This window comes from Echiichthys vipera (assembly GCF_963691815.1).
Source record: "Echiichthys vipera genome assembly, chromosome: 3".
NCBI lineage: Eukaryota > Metazoa > Chordata > Actinopteri > Perciformes > Trachinidae > Echiichthys > Echiichthys vipera.
This window is the reverse complement of record NC_139828.1, coordinates 27,210,125-27,231,584: the sequence shown is the minus strand read 5'-3', so window position 1 is coordinate 27,231,584 and position 21,460 is coordinate 27,210,125. Positions and strand designations below refer to the sequence as shown.

At 41.1% G+C, this 21,460-nt stretch overlaps 1 protein-coding gene across 1 annotated transcript; it reads left to right on the top strand.

Moving 5' to 3' along the window:
- Positions 1–180: 180 nt before the first annotated feature.
- Positions 181–21,259, top strand: myo7ba (myosin VIIBa; the record flags this gene model as incomplete). Its single annotated transcript, XM_083911477.1, has 47 exons — positions 181–198; positions 306–407; positions 505–657; positions 1,214–1,398; positions 2,185–2,306; positions 2,413–2,555; positions 2,648–2,761; positions 2,869–3,022; positions 3,147–3,223; positions 3,339–3,458; positions 5,402–5,541; positions 5,686–5,896; positions 5,979–6,114; positions 6,197–6,366; positions 6,491–6,631; positions 6,747–6,905; positions 7,007–7,099; positions 7,674–7,768; positions 7,869–7,953; positions 8,044–8,262; positions 9,296–9,490; positions 9,553–9,762; positions 9,872–10,036; positions 10,130–10,429; positions 10,518–10,678; positions 10,769–10,895; positions 10,990–11,109; positions 12,025–12,198; positions 13,084–13,311; positions 13,402–13,569; positions 13,685–13,802; positions 14,429–14,555; positions 14,657–14,823; positions 14,938–15,119; positions 15,207–15,328; positions 15,425–15,579; positions 16,285–16,438; positions 17,659–17,814; positions 18,274–18,379; positions 18,470–18,583; positions 18,708–18,795; positions 18,898–19,004; positions 19,424–19,609; positions 20,466–20,582; positions 20,788–20,871; positions 20,950–21,069; positions 21,164–21,259. 47 exons carry the CDS (start codon positions 181–183, stop codon positions 21,257–21,259), a joined length of 6,684 nt encoding a protein of 2,227 aa, XP_083767603.1.
- Between the last annotated feature and the right edge of the window lie 201 nt (positions 21,260–21,460).

Below are 21,460 nucleotides of genomic sequence, written 5' to 3'. Positions count from 1 at the left end.
GCTATAAATAAGTTGTCACACAGCTGAGGTGCAGTTCACACTATTAACATCTGAGGTTCTACCTAACTGACTAATATTGGTTTAGCAGCAGGTATTTGGTAATGGTAATTACTGTAACTGAGCAGAATCTGAATTAAGATGGTGATATCTTCTCTTTTTTCTTAAATCCAGATTTCTGCTATGCTGCATTTGAGTGCGGTAAGAATGACTATTTCTATAATATATACACTTAATTCTAAAATTCATGAAGCCCTGATAGTTAGTTTGAGTGCATTTTTATTACAACCTCTGTTTTGCCCAACTAGGGGGATTTTGTATGGGTGGACTCCGGTGCTGGGGTGCCAATCGGAGCAGAGGTCAAGGTGACAGACACTGGACAGCGTCAGCTGATCGATGATGAAGGAAAGGTACAAAATCCCATACAAGAGTTTACCTTTTTTCAGGTCCAAGAAAGTGAGGGGAAGCCTTCTATATAATGTCAACTCTTTTATAACATGCATACAGGAGCACAAGATCAACAAGAAGACGGAGGGCGCCATCCGGCCCATGCACCCCACCTCTGTGAAGGGTGTGGATGACATGATAAGGCTTGGTGATCTCAATGAGGCAGGGCTCCTCAGGAACCTCCTGGTGCGACACAAAGAAGACATGATCTATGTAGGTTTCTATTCACTCTGAACCAGCTCGTTTTATGATGTCCATAACCTGCTGTGGGAAGGCTTACTGGCCGGTGGCTTCCCTTGCTGTCAACGGCTTTCTATCTTAGACTTTGCCCTGTAGTTTATCACAGTGCTGTTTGTCTCCATAGAGACGAATGAGCCTCTGTTGAAAGAACCTCCCAGTGTTTCTCTGTCATCAAAGCTCAGCAGTGTGTGTTTAATTATGAATCAGGCTATTTTGTTGTATGGAAATAATACTACTAAATTGCTGGAGGCAAAATTTCCAAAGTCTGATATTCCTTTGTGTTGGATTTGCTATTTATATTATAAACCACAGCTTTTCATGATCATAATCCATCCATGAAGTCAATAGATCCAGTGAATCATATTTAGAACATGCATCTCGTGCATTGCAGCCATAACCGGAGGAGGTCACTGCGGTCACTGCCTTGATGATTTGCTTCCACCACAAAAAACTAGTTTATGCTCATGTACACACACACATTCCTCAGCTGTGTTATTGTGTGATAGTTGACATGCCTCTCTGTTTTAAGACATACACAGGCTCCATTCTGGTTGCAGTCAACCCTTACCAGCTGCTGCCCATCTACACCACTGAGCAAGTGCACATGTACACAGATCGACGGCTGGGTGAACTGCCGCCGCACGTCTTCGCCATCGCAGACAGCTGCTTCTTCAACATGCGCCGCAGCGGAAAGAACCAATGCTGTGTCATCAGGTCTGCTTTTGACTGAGGATTATTCCAGATAATTATTTAGACTGATTAATTATTCAATTCTTTATTTATACATGGGAAACTCACTGAGGGCAAGCTTCAAGGAGTGCCCTGTTTACAGTATGCAACAGGTAATAAGTGTGACAAGTTATAGTTACATAAAAAGAGACAAATGAAATAACAAACATTCTCTGGCAACAACTTTTCAAATGTCTATGCACGCTGGTTTTCTTAGTCTTAATGAGTAAACTGACAGACAAAACAGAACAGAAACATTTGCATATGTCACCTTGGGCTGATGGGTGAATGGCTTACTGGTGTATTCATGTAAACTACAACACCACCACAATATGAAGAAATATTAGTTTTCTACTGTTTTTTGAGGAAGCATTTCCTAAACAAATGTGTGTAGATAAATGGGCACTCTTCATTTGCACTGCAATATTTGTTTTTGTTTAAAAAAAAAAGGCATGAATTCATTAGAACCAATTTTTAAGTCAGTGAGTTATTTGTGTAATGAATCCAAACTGTGTTATTAAGTACATGCTCAGCTCTGTCTATTAGCACACAGGCGTATGTTATTTTTATAGAATGTGAAAAGAACAGGACCTAAAATTGATCCTTCGTTGATGTTGAGAAGCTTTGAACCAATTACCAGGTGTTTAAAACATAGGTTTAGGTGGGAAACAGTCAAAAGTGTTTTCAAAGCAGCAAAAAAACCTTGCATGCAACACAAAGAACATTATTGAATGCATTTTCTTATGCTTACTTCTTTCTTTTCCCCATCAGTGGAGAGTCAGGAGCAGGGAAAACTGAAAGCACCAAGCTCATGCTGCAGTTCATGGCTGCAGTAAGCGGCCAGCACTCCTGGATCGAGCAGCAGATTCTTGAAGCAAATCCCATCTTAGAGGGTATGAGCAAAACACCTACATACAGTTAGAAGACAGTCTTCATAATCAGTTCAGTCCCCCACTTTTTCTTAATCTGCTTCTTTGTGCTTTGTTGTTTTCTTCTCAGCCTTTGGTAATGCCAAAACCATTCGTAACGATAACTCCAGTCGTTTTGGGAAATACATTGACATCAACTTCACCAAGGGTGGGGCAATTGAAGGGGCCCGCATTGAGCAGTATCTGCTGGAGAAGTCCAGAGTCTGTCGTCAGGTGGGAAGATTGTTTTGCTGAATATTTACAAAAGCAGTAACATGGTACTAGTCAAATTGTCTCGTGGTGAAGACATGTGCTTTCACGTGCAGGCGCCGGAGGAAAGAAACTACCACATCTTTTATTACATGCTGATGGGCATGCCAGCCGAGCAGAAAAAGATTCTTTCCCTTGGGAACGCTGCTGAGTACAACTATCTGACCATGGTACTGAAATAATTCTGCTAACTGTGAATGCTGTCTTTATTGATGGATTTTGAAGATAATGATGAGATGATAAGATGTGACTTCAAACCGTGCAATCATACCACCAGGGTAAGTGCACCAGCTGTGAAGGACGTGATGATGTGAAGGAATACGCCCACTTCCGTTCAGCTCTGAAGATCCTCATGTTCACAGAGAATGACTCATGGGAAATCTTCAAACTGCTCGCTGCTATCCTTCATCTGGGCAATGTGGACTTTAAGGGTAAGGACAGCACAAACAATACAGTGGGATACATGTAGTAATAGATATACAGATTTAGTATTATGCATATGTAAATAATTGCATCTTTTGAGCCATTAAACACATTTTTCTTGCATAATTTCAGGTACCATAGTAAATAACCTAGAGGCCTGTGACATCCTCACATCATCCAATTTCAACATGGCCAGCCAACTTTTGGAGGTAGTTTTCTTTTCTTTTTTTTCTTTTTAGAAATGCTTTAATAATAAAGCTGGAAGGGTGGGTTGCTGACTGTTATTAGCTTTATTAACTGACTGTGTTGGTCTTTTTACCTCAGGTGGATCCCAAAGCACTGGAGAAGAGTCTGATTCAGCGTTCCTTCATGACAGCCAGAGAGAGCGTGACCAAATCTCTGACCTCTGCCCAGGCCGTGGACGGAAGGGACGCCTTTGTCAAGGTAACATTAGTCTTTATCAGTGGTGGAAGAAGTACTCAGAGCTTAAACTTAAGTAAAAGTAGTAATGCCACAGAAATACTCTGCTACATGTAAAAGTCCTGCATTCAAAATGTACAAAAACTGGTTAGTATTCATGATGCAGAATGGCCCATTTGAGAATATTATATTATTAGATTATAATTAATGAAATATTAATGTAAATATCACATTAATGTTGCAGCTGATAAAGATGGGGGTCATTCTATTTACTTTATATACTGCTGTGTAGTGTAATCTATAAAAATATATAATGTTTTATTTGTTGATAATATTTTGTATTTTCATCCTAATCTGTAACGTAACTACAGTATTAACTAACTTATATTCAATGGAATTATTCAAGTAATGTACAAGTAGCTCAAAATGTTACTTAAGTACAGTACTTGAGTAAATGCATTTAGCCTACTTACTTTTCCACCACTGGTCTTGATATATTCCCCATATGTCATTTAGCAGAAATGTTTTTAAGAAGTTAATAAAGTTCATGTTAACATATACTAAACTACCCCCATGATACATACCAGAAAACAAAACCAATCAACTTTTTAATTCCTTATCACCAGGCCAAGAAAAAGAAACCTGGTGTACTGTGGCTGTTTTGTGACTTCTCAGACTCTAAATATGATATTACTTTAATCTATTCAGGCCTCTGCAATTCTTTCAAATGAAGCAATCTGAGAAGGAACGGAAATAGATTTTTGTTTGAAATGCCCACAGCTCATCTCCACAATAAAGGACCTACATCGTGGGTTTGCATGTAGAAACACCGATTTGTTTTTTAAGGTCATTTGCTAAAAAAGTTGGCAACCATTGGTCTAACTGTTCTTGGTCGGGCTTAGCTCAACATCCTTCAGTTCAGCCTCGGTTTAAGTAATTAACTTATTAATGTTAGCAGCATACTAAGATTTAGGACTGAATCATGTTGACATGCTAACGTTTAGCATGTAAGATGATACATGCTAATGTTAATATACTGGTATGATGCTAATATGTTTACTTTAGCAGTATAGTCGTGGTAATTGTTGTGTTAACTAATATTCTAGCTTTTATAATGTAAGAATAAATGTTAATATAAGTATGCTGGTGTGATACTAATGCTAATATGTTAGCTTTGGCATTCTCATTTAAACAGGTATTACATGCCAATGTTATTTTCACGGTATGATACGAGCTAATATACAATTTGTAAATGTTAGCAGCAAAATAACTTTCAGATTTTATCTTGCTAAAATGTTATGGTTAATGCTAATGTTTGTATGTTGTTATGAGGGGGTCGTCCCTATGTTCCCTGACCCTTTTCCCCAAAAGGGTCCTATGTTCCCCGGTCGCAAAAGCCTATGCTTTCGCTGATTTAATTCCGCATTTTGTTAGAGTTAGGGGTTACGGCCTATTTGCTGTAAAATTCTGCACTGATTGTGGAGAAAAAAAAGAACAGACTGGGAAACATAGGACCTTTTCTGTGAAAAGGGGAACAAAGTGGGGAACACAGGACCCGGGGAACAAAGGTACACTCCTGTTATGATAGAGCATTAAACGTAAAGTATAGCAAAGCATAGGCTAACATTTTTCTTTACTTATTCCATGAACAGAAGTCTTCTTGGACATGTGGAAATTTAGACCTGCAGTTGGCAGTTAATGAAAGGCTTTGGAGACCTGGCCAAGACTGCAGTTTAAAATGTTGTGGATGACACGATACAATAAATGGCAATGTACAAATCATTACTAAAAACAAATAGCAAACCCCAAATAAGGCTAGAATTAGGCTAAGAGCAGAGACAACAATGGAGATTTAGTAATAACATGAGTGTCCATGTCAAACTGTCTGAGATTCAGATCTTCTATGTTGTTTTGTTCATGTGGTGCTATGTATAATAAGAAAGCTATCCTCTGTATCATTTGTTCAGGCTATTTATGGAAGACTTTTCATTTGGGTTGTGGAGAAAATCAACGCTGCCATTTACAAACCAGCTGAGGATTCCAAAGAGGTCAGACAGTCGATAGGCTTGCTTGACATCTTTGGTTTTGAGAACTTCACCAAAAACAGGTTGGTGTTCACAACAACTCTCATGACATTAAAGCTTTATTGCCGCTGTTTTTAGACAAAGGACACATTGTTAATTGACACATGGACTAAAATCCACCCATCTCCCTTTCTTCTTGTCCTGTTGGATATGTTGAACTGTTGTAGCTTTGAGCAGCTGTGCATCAACTTTGCCAATGAGCAGTTGCAGCAGTTCTTCGTCAAGCATGTTTTCAAGTTGGAGCAGGATGAGTATGCCCGTGAAAACATTGTTTGGAAGCACATTGACTACAAAGACAACCAACACACCCTGGACGTATTGGCTAATAAACCTCTGAACATGCTGGCGCTAATTGATGAAGAGAGCAACTTCCCCAAGGTCTGTATCCTCCTTGTACCTCATAAAGTCTATCTTAATAAAGCAAGGCAGGTTTTCACTTTCCTCTTTTGTTGAATTACAGGGCACAGATACCACCCTGCTCCAAAAACTGAATCTGGTCCATGGGAAAGGGGACATCTATGTTCCCCCCAAGAACAACTACGAGACACAGTTTGGAATCAAACATTTTGCTGGAGAGGTCTACTATGACTCAAAAGGTACTTTTAAAGGTTTTAAAAGCAACAGACATTCTCATGCAAGTCCTGCGGGATGTTTTTATCGTGTCTGTCTTGTTTTGAGGTTTCCTTGAGAAAAATCGGGACACCCTCAGCTCAGACCTGATTCACCTGGTGGAGACCTCCACCAATAAACTGCTCAAACAGGCGTTTCACAATGTGCTGTCTTCCAGTACGATCAAGAGCAGCGTCAATCCCAGGATGATCATCTCGTCGGCCAACAACAGCCTCCGGGTCAGTGCAGCCTTTAGCTTCAGAATTAGATACAGATATATTTAGTTGGAAAATAAAAACACCATTATTGTATGTAATTACTGAAAATTAAAAAAAAAAAGTGATGTTTGTTTATGTCTGACAGCAAACGACTGATGGAAAGAAGCGTGTGCCAACTCTGATTGGCCAGTTCCGTCAGTCTCTGGATTCCCTGATGAAAACACTGACTGTGTGCCAGCCCTATTTCATACGCTGCATTAAACCCAATGACTTCAAGAAGCCCATGGTGAGGAATGAAGCTGCATTCACTCCACACAAAAAAAACATACTTTTAATCTGTACCAAAAATGAAAGAAACAATTTGGTGCAAGTAAATCAGATCACATCCCTCTTTGTCTCAGCTGTTTGACAGAGACCTGTGCATGCGTCAGCTCCGTTACTCTGGTATGATGGAGACCATCAGGATTCGGAAAGCTGGATATCCCGTACGCTACACATTTGATGAGTTTCTAACTCGCTACCGTGTCCTTCTAAAAACTGCCCTCTGCGATCCCAAAACAGTAAGTTGAAGGTTTTACAGTGATAATTATACATGTGGCATCCTCACACCTTTTTCCACCTCCCCTCCTGTGTTTGTATGATGATTACTTTGCTCTAACAGGAAAGTAAAGAGAAATGCTGCGAAAGCATTTGTGAATCGGTGCTTACTGGAGAGGGCGACTGGAAGACTGGCAAGACAAAGATATTCCTCAAGGTGCATCCTTACTTTTTTACATTTTCCATAGAAAATTTAAGTACATTGTAGCTTGAAAACCTAAATTGATTATATTATAATCCACATTGATTCAGATATCTCAACAACATTGGATGTGTAATTGAGTGAAATGTCTCAACAGCTATCAGATGGATTACCATAAAACCCAACGTAACTCTGGTGACCCCCAGACTTTTCATGGAACAACAAACTAAAGTCCTTATTTTAATCTGACTAGTATTCTGGTTTATGACCAAATACCTGCAAAATGAATGAGGGTCACATCAGCCTCAGTTCTGTTTATTGTTTAATTAGCAAACGTTAGCATGCTTACACACTAAACTGAGAGGGTGAACATGATATATACCTGATTAACAGCAGCATGTTAGCATTATCACTGTATGTTTAGCTCATAGCACCACAGGGTTTAAGTACAACCTCACAAACACATAAAATTGCTTATTTTTTCGAATTTGGTATTCAGTTGCCTTAATGTATATTCTGGCAGTAAATATATTCACAAAAAACAACAACAACAACAACAACAACATCTTGCTGCTCTTGTCTCTTTTAGGACTTCCATGACACCATGCTGGAACTGGAGCGAATGAAAGAACTAAATGAGAAAGCACTCCTGATCCAGAAAGTCCTGAGAGGCTACAAATACAGGTATGGGACAAAAGCGGTAAAATGAGCTGCTTGTTTTGGTTCTGGTTCTTTTTGCTCATGACTTACAACTTCATCTCTGTATGACTCATGCCCTCTAAAGGAAACATTTCCTGAGGAAGAAGGCAGGCGCCCTTGTCATTCAGAAATACTGGAGGGGACACAAAGGCAGAAAGCTGTACAAAGTGGTGAGTCACTGTTTAATACATCAGTATTTATCAAGGTGAAAATACCAACCTGACATGCAACAAACCCCTTCAATTATGTTCAAATTCTAGGTCCAGCTGGGCTTTGCGAGGCTGCAGGCACAGGTCCGGTCTCGTCAGCTCCAATTCCAGTATAAGAAGAAGCGTGAGGCGGCCCTGGTGCTGCAGACCCAAGCCAGAGGATACCTGGCCAGGAAGGAATGGAGGCGCAAGAGAGATGCTGTGATCCTCCTTCAGGCACACATCAGGGGTGGGCTGGCAAGAAAAGCTGTCAAAAAGATGAAAACAGATGTAAGTTCAACTTAAACAACTATGAAGAGCTCTTTCTTTGTGAGTTTTACTGATTGTAAAAGAATGTTAAAGTCCCTTTTGGTTTTATCTGGGACAGCAATGGTTGCAAACCTCTGTTTTTGCCTGATGTACTCCCGCATGACTATCCGAGGAATTTCAGGACCTTTTATGGATATCGTCATATTCCCGATGTTCATTACCTTTAGCTAACTATTTTGCGTGTTATCCATTCATTGTTAGTTATTATTTAAACTGTGTAACTATTACTTTTAGCTAACAATTTCACTTTTAACAAATTATTTCAGCTACTTATCTGTTACTTTTAGACAACCATTTAACCAGTTATCTAGCAGGTTTAGATAAATTTCACCTGTTAATCCATTTATTTTAATGAATTATTTCAACTGTTCGATTAACACTTTTTACTAGCTATTTCAACCATCCATCCATTACTTTAGCTAACTATTTCAACCATCCATCCATTACTTTAGCTAACTATTTCAAATGTTTATTCTCTCCCATTTTGACTGCTTTGCTAGGTTGCTAACTGGTTTTAACACAGTGGCAACATGTTGTGTTACAACTGACTCAAGTTGGTGGAGGTATGTGCAGTGTGCAGAATGTTAGCCTGTTGTAGCTGGAGGCTAACTGGTTATTGGGACGACAAATTTAGTAATTTAGTCAAGTTTATGTCAGTATTATTCTTTTCCTCTTAAACCCAAATATGTGGGTATGTTTGGAAATCATATCATTTATATTCATTCATATTATTTGAGCTACTCCCCAATCTTTTCTCATATCCCTGTTGGATAATGTGTCAGAAGCGCCTGAATCAGTAATTACTGCCAAAGTGTTTATGAGCAAGGCACAGAGCTATGAACTACTGAAAACTGATGGAAAATAAAAATCTTGATTCTGTGTAATTATTTATTTAATTTCCATTCCCCCAAGGTGACTGCTGTGAAGGATGAATTTGTTATTTATGGAGTAAAATACTTTTTTCCTGGTCTTCCGCTGTGTTGTGTTCTCCCAGATGTACCTCTCTGCTAAAGAGAAAGAAGAAGAACGGCTGGCCATTTTGCAGAAACAGAAACACTTGGAGGAAATGCTGAGGCGAAAGAAAGAGTTGGAGGCCAAAGCTAAGACTGAATCCATCACAGACCAGCAGATGGTGGACAGCATATTTGACTTCCTGCCCCCTACGGGATTTGAGGTTCGGGAATCAAACGTTTTGCACGTTTTGTATTCCTTGTAGATTCAGTCACTGTATGTCTGTATCTGTTTCAATAGTTTGACGGGAGAAAGACAGTTATAGAGGAGATAGACATCGACAACATCCCCATGGAGGAAGATCTTCCCAAAGAAGACGATGATGACCTGGATGAGTACTCCTTCTCCAAATTTGCCTCCATGTACTTCCAGGGTGCAGCCACCTACACCCACATCCGCCAGAGGCTTCGGCAGCCCCTGCTGTACCATGAAGACGAAGGAGATGTTCTGGTGCTTCTCTTAGACCACTTTAATTATTCATTTCAGTTCTTCTTGAATGAGCAATATCTTTGTTTCTTTCGTTAACTTTCCCTTGTTGTTTCTGTTATGTGTTCACCAGGCTTCACTGACAGTGTGGTGGATCATCTTGAGGTTCTTGGGAGACCTCCCAGAGCCAAAGAAGCAGGTCCGGGCCCAGGGAAACGCCACGCAGGAGCGCTTTCTGCCGCAGGAGCTGATCTCCAGAAAGAACAGACGTCTCAGCCACATGGTTGGCCTGGATCAGGTAAATATCCTCACAAAGCAAGGACTGATTTTGTAGATCAACATTGTTTTATCATATCAGTAGATTTTAAAATGTATTCTTTGACTGTTTTAGAGGGTGCTAAGGAATAAAAAAGAAAGAAAGGCTTCCACAGTACCTGAGGAACCAGCACAAAACAGAAAGGCATCCATTTTCACAGACCTTCTGGCAAGAAACAGGAAGGCTTCTGCTATGCCCGGGGAGGCAGCTCAAAACCCAAAGGTATACACTGTGCCAGAAGGGAGCCCTCGAACAAGGAAGGGATCCACATTCACTGACCTGCTGTCCAGAAATAGAAAAGCATCCACTATTCAAGAAAATGGAATCCCAAAACCCACCTCAAACTTGAGGAAACCCTCCATCATCGTGGAGGAGGTGAGGTGTAAGCCTAAACAATATGTTGACTTACTGATGTGAAGTTCTTGTTCTCAGTGAAGTATTGATAGGTGTTTTTTTCTTGCAGTCAGATGATCTGACTGAAGTGTCCAAGCCGCCCACCCTGCAGACTGTGAAGGAGGACAGTGACATCATGGTTGGAGAAGGACCCACCCTGGACCGGCCACTGACGTCGCTCGAAAAACTCCACATCATTGTGGGATATGCCATTGTCAGATGTGACCTAAGGTAACAGCAGCTCCATTTAAAAATCACACACATCTAACTATTTCTATTTTTACTCTCTATTCAAACAACATTTGTCTGTTGTCCGTCCAGGGATGAGATTTACTGTCAGATATGCAAGCAGCTTCAAGATAACAACAATCGCAACAGCTACTTCCGTGGATGGATCCTGCTGTCCCTCTGTCTGGGCATCTTCCCTCCAAGTGATCGCTTTATAAGGGTGAGTACTGTGGCATTGCCTGCTTCAGTCTCAGAAACAGTGTGCTGCATGGTGTGATGCTTTGCTCATCTCTTATTATCTCTTGTCTTGATAGTACCTGCAAAGTTTCATCCGCCATGCTCCAGGAGGCTACGCTTCCTACTGTGCTAAAAGGCTGCAGCGCACAGTAATGAACGGAGTGCGAGGGGAGCCTCCAGCCTGGCTGGAGCTGCAGGTGCGGTGACCGACATAAGATGCTCCTGCAACAATTTAAACTGATTCCTGTGCATTGTCCTTGTAGAATAATAATAATAATAAATAATAAAAAAGGTTAGGGTTATGGTCAGTACTGAGAAATCTTTTTTTCTCACAAGCTAGCCAATGGTATCTTGTCAAACAGAACGTTTTGGTTTGATTTATCCTGGTTTAAAGATTTGAGATTTCTGACACCCATTTAAAATCATTCAGCCTTATTGTCAACCGTCACTCATAGGTTTATGCAAAGCCAAAAGGAAGTGGGTGGTTCTGGCCGTCAACGTCTAGGCAGTGCCTAACGCAACCTACAGTAACTCACAGCTAATCAAAAATATAGGTGGAGCGTGGACGGAGACCCGTTACTCAAAGCTGCATGCCTTTAATAATGCAGAAGTTTAACCATTAATATAATTTAAATGAGTGAGTTTTATAAAAATTCACCTCTGTACATTTGTCACAAACGGGGAAAAATTGGCTACAGACACCGAAACCGTTTTTTTGTACCAGCCTGTAAACATGTTTATTTCTGCTGTAAAATTGGGTATTGGGTAAATTGGTCTATGGGGATTGACTCACTTTTGGAGCCAGCCTCTTGTGGGTATTTGCTGCAGTTTTGGGGACTATTTCTTTGGTAGAAAGTAGTTCCATTGAAGTGGTGACAATAAGGTTTGTGTATTATCCAGATTATGGGACATTATTTTAAGTGTTGACCTTGTTGGCCACAAACAAAATGCTACTGACCTCAACTGTATTGTGGAGGCCTCAGAAATCTCAGAGACACAAATTATATCCATAACTGCCTGCATGCGTCGATAACAGTGTTAAGTGAGAAAATGTTTTTTTTAAGCTTGAACTGACCATTTAACCCTTGTCATTTTCTTTTCTACTCTGATAGGCAACCAAGACAAAAAAGCCCATGATTGTGTCTGTGATACTGATGGATGGACGCTCCATTAACCTGCCTGTTGACTCAGCATCTACCTCCAGAGAACTCTGCAAACTCCTCTCTGAAAAGATCAAACTCAAAGACACCTTCGGCTTTTCTGTGTATGCTGCCTTGTATGAAAAGGTATGCAGTTTCCTCCTCTCGGTCGGTATTTATGTTGCTATACACTGGTGAAGTGTTCCAAAAGATACCAAGTTTATTTCCCATGTTTGTATGAGGTACTTCCACAGTCAGTGTATTATCTACAGTAGATGGCGGCCAGCAAGCCCTGAGTTTGGAGAAGCAGAAAGGAGGACAGGCAGAGGCTAAGCAATGTTCTTCTGTGGATGGGGCCACACAGCAAAACATATTTTAGACACCTTAAAAAAGGCCCTTTAAAAAAAAGTATATATATATAATTTTAAGTTTACTCTATAGTTAGACTATTTTCTCAGCTTTACATAGCTGTCAGACAGCCCTGATTCAGTTTACTCAGGGGGAATTGAAGCTGTTCTCTACGCTCTCGTCAAGCCACCAGACTCTGTTTACAAAACAGTCATTTTATTTCACTGACCACAGTGAGAGCACAACAGAGTGATCTACTGCTGTTTGTTCAGTAGCTTCGTTAGTTCCTAACACTTCCAAACACCAAAGTGACACAATAATACAAACAAACTAGCTGATGGAGGCTTTTTTTAATGGTGGGCTTTATCTTAAGTTGCTAAAATACCTTTTGTTGCTGCTCCAGTGCATTGCCTAGCTTTCATGCATGTCCCCTTCCACTGTTTCTCCAAACTGATAACTGACCGCCATCTGTGCACTGACTATTGCTAAGGACCACATATAGCCCACTTGACAAAATCCAAGCTATATCTTGAGGACTTTACATTTTTTTTCCATTTTATAAATAAGTACTGCACTGTCGCACCTTTTGTCTTTACATCTGTCCTCAAATGTGGTCTCATGCCGGCTTTAGTGATTTTACAATATCTAGATATCCATAACTTCAACTGTTGACCTGTCCTGAAGGTGTGGGCTCTGGGCAGCGGCCGGGAGCATGTTATGGATGCCATCTCCCAGTGTGAGCAGGAAGTAAAGAGGAGAGGAGGGCAGGAACAGCACGCTCCGTGGCGTCTCTTGTTCCGTAAGGAGGTCTTCACCCCCTGGCATGACTGCAAAGAGGACAAGACCAGCACAGACCTCATCTACAGACAGATCATCCACGGGCTGAAGGTTGGAGAGTACCAGAGTGAAAAGGTGGGCTTATAGTTGGATGATTATCTTCTTGTTGCCATATTCTCAGAAATAAATCTGATATTTTTTTCCCCAAAATTTTGACTTTTGCAGGAGGATGACTTTGTTCAGCTCACTGCGAAACATTTATACATCCGGTATGGCTCAGACAGCAGTGCAGAACATGTGAAGGAAGCTGTTCAGGAATGCGTCAACAATTCTCTGCTGGAGGCAAAGTCAGAGGCCAAATGGGTACAAATGGTCAGCACTGCTCACACTCAGGTCAGTCACACCACTTAGTAGAAGGTGCAGCATGAACAGGACTGAACAGGGGGAAAAAAAGCTCTACAATGGCCTTGAGTTGAAGTATCTGTCTAATTTTCTCAAACCACACAAGGGTCCATATTTGAGTTCAAGACAGAAGGCAGATTCACTGAAGGCCGAGATGGTCGACTACGCCCGAGAAAAGTGGCCCATGTTTTTCTCAAGGTTCTTTGAAGTTGTCAAACTGTCTGGTAGGTCTTTCCTCTCTATTGTTATGTTATGTATTTCAAAATGTTATAGTTCAACAAATCATGATAATTACTGTTTACATCTATGGATTACAAGAAAAGAAAATCACCTCTTCTCATTTCTCAGTTTGTATGTCCTCGATCCCTTTCCTCGCTTCCTCTCCTTGCGTCTTAGTCCCTCCCACCTGAGATCACGAGCGGAGAGACGTCAATTAAATAGGCGATGATGTGTGGCACAGCTGCCATGATTTCTATAATCCAACTGTGTGTCACACCTCTTTTATACACCATGGGTGCGTCACACCTGTGCATACGACTTCATAGCTACCCCAGAAAGCCTCCTTGTTCCTCTCTTGGAGATGCATTTTAAGAAATGCACAGACATTTTTCAAGATTGCGCACTGGGAACGAATTCAGGGTCACGGGCAAGAGGACGGAGGAGACGAGGAGGCACACAATAGAAGAGCCCATGTGTTTTTGTGCTGAATTACACACCCTTCAAGGTGGCAGAAATGATTCAGAAAGTGCAAGCAACCCTTAACTGCCAGGAATATATCTCATAATTCCCCTCATATCTCCCATGAGTCATGATTTATCGGGCTTGTTTCCTTCATTGCTCTCCTTTTAAGGTCCTCCACTGCCAAAGAGCAAGTTCATTGTGGCCATAAATTGGACTGGTATTACTTTCCTGGACGAGAGAGAGAAGAGGCTGCTGGAGCTCTCCTTCCCTGAAATTACAGGCGTCCACACCGTAAGGTAGAGACATCCTAATCTCACGGAGGAAGTAGTGTCGTGGGCCAGTTTAGAGTAAGGGAGAGTGAAGTTTACTAAAGTCGTGTGGTTTCACTTTTACCCAGGGAGGGTAAAGCATCTGGACATGCGGTGAGCCTGCTGACACTGAAAGGAGACTTCACCCTGAGTGGAGGCACAGCCGAGGACATGGCAGAGCTAGTTACAATGTTCCTCAGTGGACTGATGGAGAGATCTCAGTATGCTGTGACCCTGAAGGAATCCAACAGGCAAGGTCAGAGGCCTGTTTTTTCCCTCTTTCTTATATGGTCACAGCTGAATTATCTCTTTAAGGGTCATTTCTGCTAATTGCCAACTGATTTCTGAGTTGACTTCCATTCCTCTACAGATGACCCCACTCTCCTGAGCTTCAAGAAAGGAGAGCTTATTATAATAATCAAAGATGACGAGTTTTCTCAGCAACGTGGCTGGCTAAAGGGCCAAAATGAGAGCACGAGACAAACAGGAGCCGTCCCCAGTGATGCGATCGTAATTCTGCCAACACTCAGCAAACCCACCAATGAGGTCATGGTATGGAGATGTAAATTACTTATCCATTTTAGATGAGTTGTTGCACTCAGGTTCTGTGGAGTATTAAATATGATTTCTTTATTCCAGAGCCTCCTCAACTTGTCTCCAAACCAGAGGAAGGACATCATCCAGGCAAACCAGAAAGAAACAGGAACAGTGGAGAGATTAGCTCCTGTCACGCTGAGAGAATTCTCCCTTGAGTACTTCAGGTATCTGGAAATGCCCTCTTTTGTTTCCTTAGCAGGATAATGCTCACATGAACAACACTAACAGCAGGAATACCCATCTTTTCCTTGATCTTACAGGCAGCCCACCAAGGATGTGAACCGTCAGGTGATGTCTAGGAACGCTGCTCCTGAGAGGCTGTGGGTGAACTCCAGAGAGCCGATCAGGCAGCCCCTCCTCAAGAAACTGGTGGGAAGCTCAGAGCATAGCCACATAGCCTGTCTGGCCTTCACTGATATCCTTTACACGCCAGTGCTTTATAGAAGAGTAGCATTTCTAGAGAGCAAGAGTGCAGGCATGTCTACAGGGTCATCAGACAGCTCTATAAATGGTGTTTTGTTGATTTGTGCCCACAGCTATGGCTCAACTGATGCATTCTAGATTCATGACAGGCATACTATTCAGGCGTCTACACACAGGCCGTTATTTGAATTTAAAATGTGTGAGGTTAATTGATGACTCTAAAAATTGCCCATAGGTGTGTGTGTGAATGGTTGTCTGTCTCTGTTTGTCTCTATGTGTCCTGTGAAAGACTGTTGCCTGTCCAGGGTGTACACCGCCTCACGCCTGATGTCAGCTGGGATCGGCTCCAGCCCCCCGCGACCCCGAGACCCAAACCGCTTTTTGCACCAGGCTGTAAACTTTCTGTTTCTGCTGTAAAGTTTAGCATTTTAACATGGGGATTGACTCGCTTTTGTAGCCAGCCTCAAGTGGCTATTGTAGGGACTGCAGTTTTTGGAACTTTGCTACTGCTCTTGATTTTCCAGCCCCGGAGGTTGCTTTGACATGGCTATATAGCCAAAATGACTAGCCTAGCTAAGCTAACTAACATGCTAAGCCTCCTCGGCTACTTTGCAAGCAACAAATAAAGCAATTCCACCTATAGCAGCACCCGCTAACAATATTTTCAGGTGGTTGTTCCTCCTTGACTGTTGTGTACCGATCCTGAAATATATGGGAGATTACCCCACCAAGCAGATGCAGAGTTCTCTGGAGCTCACCGACCAGATCTTCGGGCCCGCCACTCAAAATGAGGTGCTCAGGGATGAGATCTACTGTCAGATCATGAAGCAGATGACCAACAATAACAACCGGTACACTTATGTTATTTCACTATCTTAGTTTCTCAGATTTTAAGCTGTTGGTGGATTCATTTTCCGGGAAAAGCAAAGGTTTAAAATGTGTGTTTAATTTTTTTTTGTACATGCATTCAATCATTTGTGTGATAGAAGACAAAAAACCCCCACTGCTGTCATGATATAAGTCTAACTACAGCTCACCTTTCTCCGTAGCTTTAGTGATATTTTTAGGTATGATGTATTAGAATGATAATTAGGCAGTTGCTCAAAGGTATAAGCCCATTCTGTTACTGTAATGATACATTTTTTTTGTTATTGTAGAAAGTAAAAGCACTTCAACAACAAGTCAGTTGATAGAAAACGATGTTGATTATTAATTAAGAATTGGGAATTCTCTGGCTCTCCAAAAAGAAGCTGTTTTTTACTAAATGTTAACTATTTTATCATGTTTAATGGGTCAAATGGTTAATTGAATATCCAAGAAATATAGGACAGATTAGTTGATGATGGAAATAAGTGCTAGATCCAGACCTTGCTAATTTTGAAAAGATAAAACAGAGATTGTAAACAAACCTAAACCTGACTGATGAATTGAAGTAGCTGGAACAGTTATTTATATTTATATAAATATATTATATATATATTTATATTTTTCCAGCAGTGGAACTGAAGTGTCAGCACCCTCCCATGTTTTAGTGTTAAATATTGGTTTTGAATACAAACAAAGACTACATTTCGAGACGTAAGTGACATTTGGCCAACCATACAGGAGAACCGAAGCAAAAAAATGACCAATACTTTGTCCTGACTTTGTTTATTTAATTCAAACTCTTAGAAAAAAAGTCAATCTTTGTAAGTGCTCTGACACCCTTTTGGCCCCAAATATCAGAATGGGGTTTTAAGTAAGTTTTCACATGCAAGGAAATATAGAATAGAAAAATGATCATAAAATAGGAGAAATAATACAAAATAGTATTGCAAATGCATCAAATATAACTGATTTTTTGATTGATTGGTGATTCAGCGTGTTCAGTCTTAGGTCTTTTGGTTTTTGATTAATAATTCTGTATTGGTTTAGAAATCGCCTGTACTCTTTTATAAGTAGAACGAGCTAATCAAGAGCTTTAATTTGAAGTCATTTTTACCCAAAATGTCTGCTTCTCACCTCTCGATTTCATCATATGCTTTATAGTGTCTTACATGTATTTATGTCTGTTGCCTTTTCCATCACCCAGGTTAAGTGTGGAGCAGGGCTGGCAGCTGCTGTGGCTGTGCTGCGGCCTGTTTCCTCCCAGTCAATCTCTTCTGAGACACACTAAGCGATTTTTGGAGTCGCGGCGCAGAGAGCCCCTCGCCTCTGACTGCCTGCAGCGTTTGCAGAGCTCCCTGAGGTTAGCCCGAGATACGTCACCAACACACAGCACGGTGATTCCCCCGTGTTTCAAAGAAGGGTGTATGAGATGAAGAGTGTGTGATGACACAGACGGTGTGTGCAGACAGTGACAGGGTGATATGTAGAGCAGCTAATGTTGACTGTAGAACAACACAGCAAGGCAACTCTCCACCTCTGGTTTGCCGTTTGGGTAGAACATTCACACATTGACATACAATGTGTTATATCACCTTCACAGGGACATGACCACATTCAGAAGTTGCATGGTGTCCTCTAAAAATAAATCTGATCTAAATTTAGTACATGTTCCATAATGACAACAGGCTCCAAGAGACTGATTTTTTATTTATCAGCACAGTTGGTGCCCTTTTCTTTACATGCACTGTATCTGTTCCTCAATGTCAAATGATAACATCAAAGAAAACAGTGTGACTTAGCATTTTCTGTGCTTGTGCAGGATGGAGCCCAGGAAGCTCCCACCACACCAGGTGGAGGTAGACGCCATCCAACAAAACAGCACTCAGATCTTCCACAAAATCCACTTCCCCAACGACACAGAGGAGGTACGGACACAGATCCTGTTGTGTGTATAAATAAACAGGTATTCCTGCAGTAATACCAGTGATCCCGTGATTGCTCTCGTCCTTCTTCAGATATTCGAGGTCACCACAAACACCAGGATCAGGGATCTCATCCTGAACATTACCAAGAAGCTCAGTCTGGCTTCAGCGGACGGGTTCAGCATCTTCGTCAAAACACAGGACAAGGTTTATTTTGCATTTCTCAACCTCAACATTATATTTTGATCTATAATTTCACTGTGTGTGTTCTTTCACACTTTAACTCAGCCACTCTGCTGGTAAAGAAAGTATATAATCGTGTTTCTTTCAGGTTCTCAGTTTGAATGACACAGATTACTTCTTTGATAGTCTGAGACAAATCACTGACTGGTCCCAGAAAGCCAAGAGGATCAAAGAAGGTAAAATCATTATCTGATAGGCATGCCAATTGGACTTTTGATGGTTGTTAGTTTTTACCTGTAAAAAACTATTTCTTGCATGTGTGTGTTTGTGTTGTGCAGGCGGGCCTGTGAACATGCCCTACCTTGTGTTCTTCATGAGGAAGTTGTGGTTCAATGTGATCCCTGGCAGAGACACAGAGGCTGATCTTATCTTCCATTTCCCTCAGGTATATTTGAATGATGCTGCTCTGCCAACATCACATTTTCCTGGCTTATCAGTTTTTCCACTTGAGAAGAGAAATCTTTCCTTTAACATAATCCTACCTGACATACAGTTGAGATAGTATCAACACATAAATACCTGTAGGAACATTACAGACAAAACAATGTATTACTTAATGAACAATGTAGAGTTAGGCTGTATGTTAAATGTTTCCAACCGTCCTCTTCATTCAAGCACGACAGAAACAAAATAGAAAACTCACCAAAACATTTTTGTGTTTACACATTTCCAAGAATCATCAACTCTAGTTTGGTCAAAATAAACTCTTAATTCAGTGATTAAGAAATGAAAACATGCTGGCTTTACATTATGTTGTGAATTGCTGCAATATCAGACTTTATAAGAGATCTCTCCATCTTCCAGGAGCTACCAAAGTACCTGAGAGGCTATCATGTTTGCAGCAAAGAGGAGATGGTCAACATTGCGGCTCTGCTCTTCAGGATTAAGGTCAACAATGACAAGAACCAGATTGTCATGATTTCCAAGATGCTGAAGGAGCTGGTGCCGGCGGACCAACTGAAGGCCATGTCTGAAAATGAGTGGAAGAAGGTATGAGGGGTTATCTTTTAGTCTAAGAGTCTAATTATCATCTGTACAGCTTAAATAACACTTTTATGATTGTCAACACATCTCATTAAAAGACCTAAACCAACAATGCAACACTTGATACTTTCCAACTTCCTTATCCTGTCTGTGAAGCTCCAGCCACATTTGTTCCTCCTGAAGAATTTAATCTGTAACAGGCTTCACACAAGCAGCCTAGTGGCTCACTGAGCATTAATACATACTTTGAGTGAACTGCTAACATCAGCATGCTAACACAATGACAGTGTTACCTGTTAAGCTGATGTTTCACATTTTCAACATCCAAATATTTCGTTTAACTTGTAGATAATCCCAAGTCATTTCCTAATACAGCTGAGCACTGTAGTTTTTAGGAAACATTACTCAAACTAGAGTAAATAGTGCATTTGTTGGGGGGCTATTTTTTAGCTGTGGATGAATACACAGTTGATGTTCTAGCAAGTATTTACAGCAGCAGGACATTGTATGTTGGATGGACTCAAACATTTTAGTAATAAATAATAATAGTGAAAAATAGTAAATAGTAATTTTTAAATAGCTTCTGGACAACAATGAAGCTCTATGGCACAGAGGAATACGATATATCATACTTTGGACACACTGACACTTATATAGAGTATCAGCAGACATATTCCTTAAATTGCTCATAAGAACAATCTCACCATTATGCCATTCCTGTGATCTCCGCTCTCGGAGAATATTGCCTGAAGGCTGTGGGGCGTTGGATAATCATTGACCTCATTAAAAGCAGTGCAAATACTTCAACAATACAAGAGGGTCGTATTGTACTGTGATATACATATATATTTTTTATTTTCAGAATATTGTTGCCTCTTATAACAAACAAGCTGGTACGACTGTTGAAGAAGCTAAGGAGGCGTTTCTGAAGGCGGTGTGCCGCTGGCCGACGTTCGGCTGTGCGTTCTTTGAAGTGAAGGTAAGGGCTGCAGTGAGGGGTGCTTTTATCTTGCTATCTACAGTCCATTTGGTTGGGTGGGTGGCTTGTTTATCTGACGCTCTCTGCCTCCCTCACACCCTCTTTCACCATGGTACACCAATTGCACGTCTGCAGAAAGCAAATAGTCATGACTGCGGTGAAGAAAAGTATTTTTTCTCATTTGCCTTTATAACTTTCTTCTCAGCAAACATCCGAACCGACTTTCCCAGATATTGTGCAAATAGCCATCAGCAAGCAAGGACTCACCATCATCCACCCTAAAACCAAGGTGAGAAGGAAATAAAAAGCGTCATTAATTAGTCCCTTTAACTTATTTCGCCATTAACAATTCTTTTTTCTTGCAAAGGATGTGCTGGCAAATCACCCATTCAACCGCATCGCTAACTGGTGCAGTGGAAGCACCTATTTTCACATGACTATCGGCAGTTTAGTCAAGGGGAGCAAATTCCTGTGTGAAACTTCCCTGGTAAGATCTATCATTAGACACATGAGCGTTTAATGATAATCTGTCTGTTTGCCCTTCTCATTTCCTTTCTTTACCTCTGTCTTTCTTTAAAAAGGGTTACAAGATGGATGATCTTATAACCTCCTATGTCAACATGTACCTCAGAGAGAGGAGGGCAGAGCAAACCAGGAACCAGCGCTTCAACAACTGAGCCTCGGTAGCACGAGTGTGACGCAACTTGTGCCTGTTGCTGCTTCAGATTCATACCCACACGCTTAACATGTAGTATACACACACACACAGACACACACACACACACACACACACACACACACACACACACACACACACACATACATGCACAGACCCCCCCCCCCCCCCACACACACACACACACACACACCCCCACACA